Below are 8,494 nucleotides of genomic sequence, written 5' to 3'. Positions count from 1 at the left end.
AAATAATAAAATAAAATAAAACATATAGAGAAAAAAAGTGGGGATAGGGAGTCATCACTCAACCAGAGAGCAGAGACTGAAGAGAGTGAAAGAATGTCAACGAAGGGCACCAGAATTTATCTGAGTTGCCTTTCACTGAATATCTAATCTTCTCTAGTTTTAGAAGAGACATGGTGTCAATAAGCCACTGACTGCTAGAGGGCGCTTTAGTTGATTTCCAGTGAAAAAGAAGATGACGCCCTGCCAGTAAGGAAGTACTGTAAATGCTGAAATATCTAAGTGATTAGCAGTGAACCGCTTATAGTCAACTGGGAGGTCAAATATGGCGACATGGGCGGGAGGGTGTGGAAGTAGCTTTAACATGATATCAAAATAGTTCTGCCAAAGCGAGTGAGTAATGAACAAGTGTTAAATTACAGGAGGGTGCATGATGACATTAGTCACAATTCAGTGACAGAGTTGTGACAGGCAAGTTTTGAGGAAATTAACCCTGAAGAGAACTTTAAAGTGAAAGCTCATTCAGTTTAAATGATTGTGTCTGTTATTCAGACAAATCACACTGAATTTGTCTGAATATTTTATAAGTACATACCACTAAAAGTAACTACCAAATGTAGCATACAGTATTAATTAACTAAAACAATGTTTTTAACAATGTTTTCCTATTTGTTTTCTTATATGAACTTGCAAGTTCTCTTCTGTTTTTCATCTCCTCCTGTATTTAGTAAGAGTTTGTGTTTCTGTCTTTTTCTGTTTATTTCTGTGTATTTGTGTGTACCGTACAAACAGAGCGCTCAGGTTTCAGCATCCGGCCGGTAGCAGGCTACCTCTCTCCAAGAGATTTCCTAGCAGGGCTCGCTTTCAGGGTGTTCCACTGCACTCAGTATGTCCGTCATGGCTCAGAGCCTTTGTACACACCTGAACCGTGAGTACACACATACACATAATGAGTTTTTTACTCCTTTCTCATCTGTTGTGGTGCAAAATGTTTGTTGATCCGTGTTTCAAACAGTGACACATGCCATGAGGTGTTGGGTCATGTTCCTCTGCTGGCAGAACCCAGCTTTGCTCAGTTCTCCCAGGAGCTTGGTTTAGCATCACTTGGCGCCTCAGATGAAGACGTGCAGAAACTTGCCACAGTGAGAATACAAACTGTGTTTCTAGCCCATTTCCAGCCCATATCTTGTGACTTTAAGGACTTGTACAGATGTTCTACCCATTTTAGTGCAATTTTACATTTATTTGCATGTTCTGTTCTCTGGTGTTGTAGTGTTATTTCTTCACGGTGGAGTTCGGCCTGTGTAAGCAGGATGGAGGCCTGAGAGCCTATGGAGCTGGACTCCTCTCCTCCGCTAGTGAACTCAAGGTGACTTTTAAAAGCAAATGCTGCATTGGCTCAACATTTTAAAAATAATATTTTCCTGATTAAATGTTCCTAGCAAATATTTCTGTACAGTTAGTACATGAAGTGTGGGTTTAGATTTCTGTCCTGATAAAGAATCTGTCTGGTCTCAGCATGCTCTGTCTGGGGAGGCCAACATCCGTCCGTTTGATCCCGTGGTAACCTGCAACCAGGAATGCATGATAACCACATTCCAAGATGTTTACTTTGTGGCTGAAAGTTTTGAAGAAGCTAAGAACAAAATGAGGCAAGTAAAGGAATACTAACATACCAAGGTAGAAGGAAAACACTTTTTTAAAACAAATAAATATATCAGTGTGCCTCGTGTTTTATATTTAGCAGTAATTACAACTGGAAGTTCTTTTGGGCTTTTTTTATCCACCTGTTCTGAACTGACATGATGTTAGTGGTGTTGATTCAGGACCCAAATCAAGAAAGGCAGAGGCATGGAGTAAATGGATTAAATTAAATTAAATGTAATTAATATCATTTTATTTCATTTCATTATTACTATTTCTGAAGGCAGTTGGTTGCTCTTTGATTTATCAGAGATAACCATATATATATATATATGTGTGTGTGTGTGTGTGTGTATGTGTGTGCACGTGTTCGTGTGTGTGTTAAAAAGGAATCATCTTTATCATCTCCCTCGACTTCACATATAAACTAGGTAAAATATGTCTGTTGTTCAGTCATAACTCTCCTTAGAAAACTGTCTCATCTATAAACTCTTTCTGCAGTTTTGCTCAAGGCACATTATATCTCCATAAACAAAGGTTATCATGGTCACAGGATATATTTCAAGCTTAACAAAAAATAACCAGCTAACAAACACAAAGACACCAGTGGTGAATGTTTTCAACCTTTATCTAAGCCATTTGAAGGTTATTTTGCAAAATCTCCTGGGTGCCAGAAGGATGAATTCTTCAATAATATTCAAATTAAGAAACATATATGCAGTCAGTCCCTGTGAAGTGTGAGGCAAAAGCCTGAATAAAATGATTACATAAGTAAACATATCATCTGAAGCACTGTGCTGATAAACAGAATCTTTACCTTATAAACCAGTAATTCAATCACACATCTTAATTTTTCACTGCTAGGCCGCACAGATCTGAGAGCATGCACAATCTGAGAGCTATCACAGGATTTCTTCTCATTAAATCAACATGAAAAATCACCATGGTTTCATATGAAATGAGAGTCCTGATCTAGGACTGATAGACAGGGTCACTATTTGATTTCAATTAGGACTGCATGGCCTGCAGTTTTCTGAGCGACCGCCGATTACCGAGCCTAAAAAAGCCTGACTTGACCATTACAATTCTGGCCAAAATGTATTGTAATGATTTATTTCTGTATCTGAAATGTTGTTAAATATAGCAGGAAAGTTGCCGAGTTAGCAACAGTGGGATCATTATTGTTAACTGCAAATGTGCAGACATGACCTGGTGGGTCGGTCTGTCAGTCAAACCTCTCACAGCAGAGCAGTAGAGGACAGTGGCTGATTTTTAGACCTTTGCTGAGGAAGATCAGTGGATAAGATTGATTTCACATGGAAGATCACTGATCTACCAAACTTAAGAAAATCAGGGCTGAATTATCAGCTGGCCGGATAATAGGCACACCGCTAATAACAACATATCTGTTCTTCACACAGACCTGATTACACTGTATGAATGATCAGAAGTTTCATTTCACCACTGAAGAACACATTGGGTGATAAATGTTGATGTTTTAAGAATTGGAAATGGTTGAACTCTCATTGCTGCTGAGTGAGCCATGAGGCAGGGAGAGACCTGGAGCTCAGCCAAGCTGCTGCAGCTGCTGCAACAACTAAACCACAAGATCAATTAAGAGAGATGCCAATAAAGCTCAACTGACCTCTTTACATCAGAGAGAGCTCTATTGTCTTCTAGAGCTGATAACTAGGAAGTTATCAGCTCTGGATTTGGCACAATGAAATGTGGTGCCTGTTTTTTCTCTTTCATCAAAAGAATAAATGCTTATCTGTAAACACGTGAGATTTCTGTGAATAAGCTTGGTCAATGTGGGAGTTCCTCGTGGGAGGGAATATGGGTGTGGATATGCACACTGGGCCTAGACCAGGGGCTGCTCAAAGTGTGCTCACCAGGGGGCGCTTGTTGAGCTGTACTTAGAAACAGCCACCAGAAAATACAGACAACCTGAAACTGGAAAACCTGACAGCATCATTGAAAGGTGCTTGACTGTGATAAAAGTTGATGTTTGCAAATTATAGTCTGTGAACTATAGCCTTTAATGATTAATAAATATTTTATGGCTATCTTTGTCTTTTTAATAGCCTGAAAGGTTTGTTGTGAACTAAACCTCAGTGGATGATCTGTTGAGCTGGTTTCTTTAGTCTACCAGCACTGCAGAGGTTTGTCTTTTGGTTAAGAGAAACACATAAAAACTTTTGGAGGAAAACTTTTGTGATAATTTCTGTGGCCTGCACACTTCTGATCAGGTTTACCTGTAAAGTCAACTCTGGCTGTACTGCTGCCTTGACCAGCAGAAGGTCACTGTTACACACCATGGACCATCTTGGTCTAACCAGCAAAAAACAAACAGACTTCTATTATAAGAACTGTCTGATCCAGGCATAACATTTCTGAAGTGGCATTTTTATTAGATGCTAGGATATTTCTGAGATGAGTTTTACAATGGTCAAAAGGCAACCAGGTCTGATTAACTTATTAAAGAAATGATACAGTTCAAATCTTTCATGTTTTCCTTTCTGTTCCAAATTACGTCTGAATCTCAACCTGGCTGATAATAAACCACTGTGCTTTCCCTGCAGGGAGTTTGCCAAAACCCTTAAGCGTCCATTCACAGTGAACTACAACCCCTACACACAGAGTGTGGACGTTCTGAGGGACACCTCCAACATCAACAACATGGTGAAAGACATCCGACATGAGCTGGACATTGTTGAAGATGCCTTGCGTCGTCTCGGCAAACTCCAGAGAGACTGAAGAGTCAAAATCGCAAAATAGAAGTCTGCAAACTATTTAAATGTGATTATTGATTGTGCTCTGTCTCTTTTTTTGCTTGTGGACATGATGCTGCATATGCTAAAATAGTCCATTGATGTTTTATTAAGTTATGATATGAGCTGTATCATATCATAACTTGATACATTCTGCATGTGTCTGTAGTTTCACAATGAAGAAATTTGACTGTTGAGCTTGTAAGCCTTCTGCTACACAGAAGGTTTTCAAGTGCCACCCTAAGGACCAACAGTTTGAAACAGTGAAGCAGGACTTTAAATCAGTTTGTTGTTATAAAATGTGCTACTTTAGAAGTTCAAGTAACAATTTTGAAGTTCAAGTTAAAAATTAATGGGAAAAAGTTGAAAAACTTTTCAAAACAGACCTGTGGCATAAAAAATCCAGTGGGAAAGTTGGAAAATAGGAGGTTTCTAATCCTGAAATTCAAAATGGCTGCATTGAAAATATGCACAAAATGCAAACAACCCTACTTTAGTGAGCATGTTGCTGCAGTGTTTAAAATAAAAAAAATAGAAGAAAATTCATTGCTCACCACCTGCATTGCTACTAGTAGAGGATTCCTTGGAGATGGAATCGCAACTAAGTTGGACTTGATGTCATTCTCAGATTAAAGCGCTGACTTGAAGACCGCATAACTTGCACTTGTTCCTAATTTATCTAAAAACATAGTTTTATGTAGTCGGTCGCTAACTTCTCTCATTTTTGTTACAGTTTGGAATATGATTAAATAGAGATCACATCCTTCCATTATGGCTTAAGAAGCTGTTGTTTTAGCTAGGTTAGCTTAGCTAAGTTTATTTGGTAGCATTAAATATTAAACAGGGACAAAAAGGTTCATGACCTTCCTAAAAAGTGTTGGGAAGCTGGGCTATGGGTTCTGTGTGGATGTTTCATTCAGATCCTACAGGCGTTCACCAGAGGGAGCCAGGAGGTTTCTGCTCCCTGGATGGTGGACCTGAGGAGCTAATTACTCACACCTGCAAGTCATCTGCTTCGTCAGCCAGAGCTTAAGAGGAGCCAGTTGCCAGTTCTCTGGTGACTAAATGTTAGCAATACATGGTACAACTGCCCAGTGTTTTTGCTCTCTGTGTTCCCTGAGCTTTTTGGATTTTTTTTAATGAACCCTATGATCTCATTTAAAGGTGTTCTCTGAGATGTTCTGGACTCTGCCCCCTGTGCTGTGTTGGTTTCTTCTTGTGTTCTCAAGACTCTCTGAGAAGATCTCTGGTTCAAATCCCATGACTGGCAACGTCTCCTCTTCCTCCAAGCCTGTGCTGCGTGACCTGTCCGCCCTCCAATGGTATTACCATCCAGTAACCTCCACCAGACCGTTCCACAGATCCACGGATCCCCGGCTCCCAGTATTGCACAACTCTGGCTCAACACCCATCCAAGAACTCGAACCCTGGAACCCAATCACTCCCCCGGCCCCCACCCCTGTCCTGGCAGACTCCTCTCCACCAGTAAGAGCTCCAGTCAATAACATGTTTATCATCAGTGACTGTTACTTACCATTCCTCTTCCAGTGTTCTCATTCACTAGGCTCCCGGACAAAGATGCACATTCATTGTTCATTGATTGTTCAATAAATGTTACCTTTTTCAACTGCCTCCTGGGAGTGTTCTGCATGTGGGCCAAAAGCATAGCAAAACCATGACAGAACACTCAGGCCCTTGATCGGACCCAGCAGAGACTCTCTCGGGAGGACTCTTTCCGAACGGTACTCCCTCATCCAATCACGTAATGCTGCTATAAGATCGCTTTGTGTCTGTGTTCAACGGGATAACGCCAATTAACATCTGGATCATTTAATTCAACTATTGCAGGAAAAATCTCCAACCGGCTCCCACTTGGAGAATGCATGTCTTTTTGTCATAGCAAAAGCCATGACAAAAAGTTCAACCAGACCTCCTTTTGGGCTCTGTGGTTTTTAGCAGATGGGCTTTTAGCTTTCTTCTTGTTTCAGTAGGAGTTTGATTGGTTTACAAGCAGCACAAAATAACTGCTACAGTTTAATTCAGAATCCAAGAAATCCCTTTAATAATGGAATTAATCACATCACAAAGCTGTTGCACTCTGCATCCTTTTGCACCTAATTGGACTTCAATATTGGTCACAATAATTAAAACATTGCTACATTAGCTTAGCATGTGCTCTGACTGTAAACACAACACAGCGTTATTACTTCAGAAAATCTTTTAGAAAATACAACTACATGGACTAAATTAATTTATATTGACATATATAATGGGTAAAAAGAGGAAATGAAATCTGAATGTCATGCAATTATATTTATTTTGTGTAAAAAAAAAAATTAAATGCGCAGATTATAATGCAATTGTCTAATTATGAATTCATCCGCCATGCCCAGGTTATTGATAATTGTTCATAGAAAACACTGAGCTTAGCTCCATACTTTATTAGTGCAATGCAAGCAGTTATTACAAATACATAATGAGATACATGGTTTTCCTGGGCTGTATTTAACTAATCTAAAGGCAGCTCTCTGTTTTACAAAAGCTGTTTCACTGAAGTTAATCACTTAAAGTACCATAATAAGGCTTATGAATTTAAGATTAATTTTACTGTTAATTAATTTAACTTTAATTTTATTTTATTTATTTTTTTTAATCAATGTAGTTACAAGAGCTAGAGCAGCTACACTTGTATTCTAATGTTTACATATGCACTCATGTCAGTGAAATAAAATGATGGTTTATGTATTTATAAAAGGAGAGTACATCTGTTAAAACGAGCTGTGAGGATGACCTAAATAATACAAATGAACAATGAAAGGGCTCAGGTTACCATCAAGTCAGGAAAATATGGGCATGTTTGGAATGACAAACATTAAGATTAATTAATGCGAATCCGGTAATGATTGTGCCTTTGAGCTTTTTTTTTTTTTTTTTTTTTTATCTTTTTCAACCCCATAATTAGTTGGACGTTCACAGAAGAAAGATGACTCACAAAATATTGAAGTCTACATGGCTTCACAGATAACTCTCTAAGCCAATGTGCTATTTTAGGAGTTCCTCACACACACCTCTCCTCAGCGCAACTTGGCGGGAACTCACACAGAAATGCATTAAACAAAACAAAAATTCTCTGAGGTTCACTAATAAAATAAATCTACAGTCATACAAAACAATTAAAATAAAACCTAAACAGAAATAATCTGCCCAATAATTACAATTTTCTACCATAACATAGAAATATACTAAATCCATTAATTTAACATCCAAATACAATTTGAAACAACACACATACCTGTTCAAAACAAGAACATTTTTATTCCAGCAGCTCCTGGGCTTCAGCTTCCTCACACACACCTTAACCAACCAAAAAAACCACAAAATAATCATCTTGGCAAGGAAAACTTGATAGATGTTACAAACGTGGAAATTAAATGCCCAGTGAGGTGCTGCTCTAAACATAAAACAATTAAATAATAATATATATATAAAAACTTATGCGTTTACAACATACTTTTTAGAACATTTTCAATATTTTAATACACAAACAGAAAAACCCTAACTTCTCCTCAGAGCAACTCGGCGTGAACTGAGGAGGGCAGCGGGAACACACAGGATGTGACACAAAAACAGGAAGTAAAAAAATAAAAGCTTCTCCACTAAAATAAAATACAATTAAAAAACAAAGGAAAACAAATATTAATAGATGAGGATGGATTTTTACACACTAAGAACCAAAAATAAAAGCAATATAAAACAGAAATAATATATAACAGACATGTCAATTCAAAGAAAATTAGTTTTGAGAAGGTTCATAAAGAAAAAATAAATAAATAAATAAATAATTTTATTTATTTATTTATTTATTTAACTCTGCTACAGACAGGCACACTGGTCCACCATAAGACAACAGGAATGTACACACTCACACCTTAGAGTAGCCTGGTCATTGCTTTCCTGTACAATTCTGCTCTATTAAAATCATGTTTTAATCTGGATGGAGTTGAGACCCCAGGCTCGGATTTGAACCAGGACCTTCTCCCTGCAAGGCCACAGTGCTACTGTTACACAATGCTGTGTAGTAT

At 38.2% G+C, this 8,494-nt stretch overlaps 1 protein-coding gene across 3 annotated transcripts in view; it reads left to right on the top strand.

Annotated features, from left to right (window-relative positions):
• LOC106959120 (tryptophan 5-hydroxylase 1-like) overlaps window positions 1-6,068 on the top strand; it is a 14,044-nt gene extending 7,976 nt beyond the window's left edge. For 2 of the 3 annotated variants that reach the window (XM_015051471.1, XM_015051469.1), the window contains 6 exons: window positions 790-925; window positions 1,013-1,139; window positions 1,271-1,366; window positions 1,516-1,649; window positions 4,224-5,493; window positions 5,577-6,068. In XM_015051471.1, coding sequence (XP_014906957.1) covers window positions 790-925; window positions 1,013-1,139; window positions 1,271-1,366; window positions 1,516-1,649; window positions 4,224-4,398 — 668 coding nt within the window. In that variant the 3' untranslated portion in view covers window positions 4,399-5,493; window positions 5,577-6,068. Of the gene's footprint in view, window positions 1-789; window positions 926-1,012; window positions 1,140-1,270; window positions 1,367-1,515; window positions 1,650-4,223 lie in introns of all 3 variants that reach the window. The other variant, XM_015051470.1, reaches the window with a different exon arrangement.
• The last annotated feature ends 2,426 nt before the right edge of the window (window positions 6,069-8,494 follow it).

The sequence above is a fragment of the Poecilia latipinna genome, unplaced genomic scaffold, assembly GCF_001443285.1.
Source record: "Poecilia latipinna isolate Pla-1442-1.1 unplaced genomic scaffold, P_latipinna-1.0 Scaffold1047, whole genome shotgun sequence".
NCBI lineage: Eukaryota > Metazoa > Chordata > Actinopteri > Cyprinodontiformes > Poeciliidae > Poecilia > Poecilia latipinna.
The sequence above is the reverse complement of the archived record's forward strand: the minus strand, read 5'-3'. Positions and strand labels throughout refer to the sequence as shown.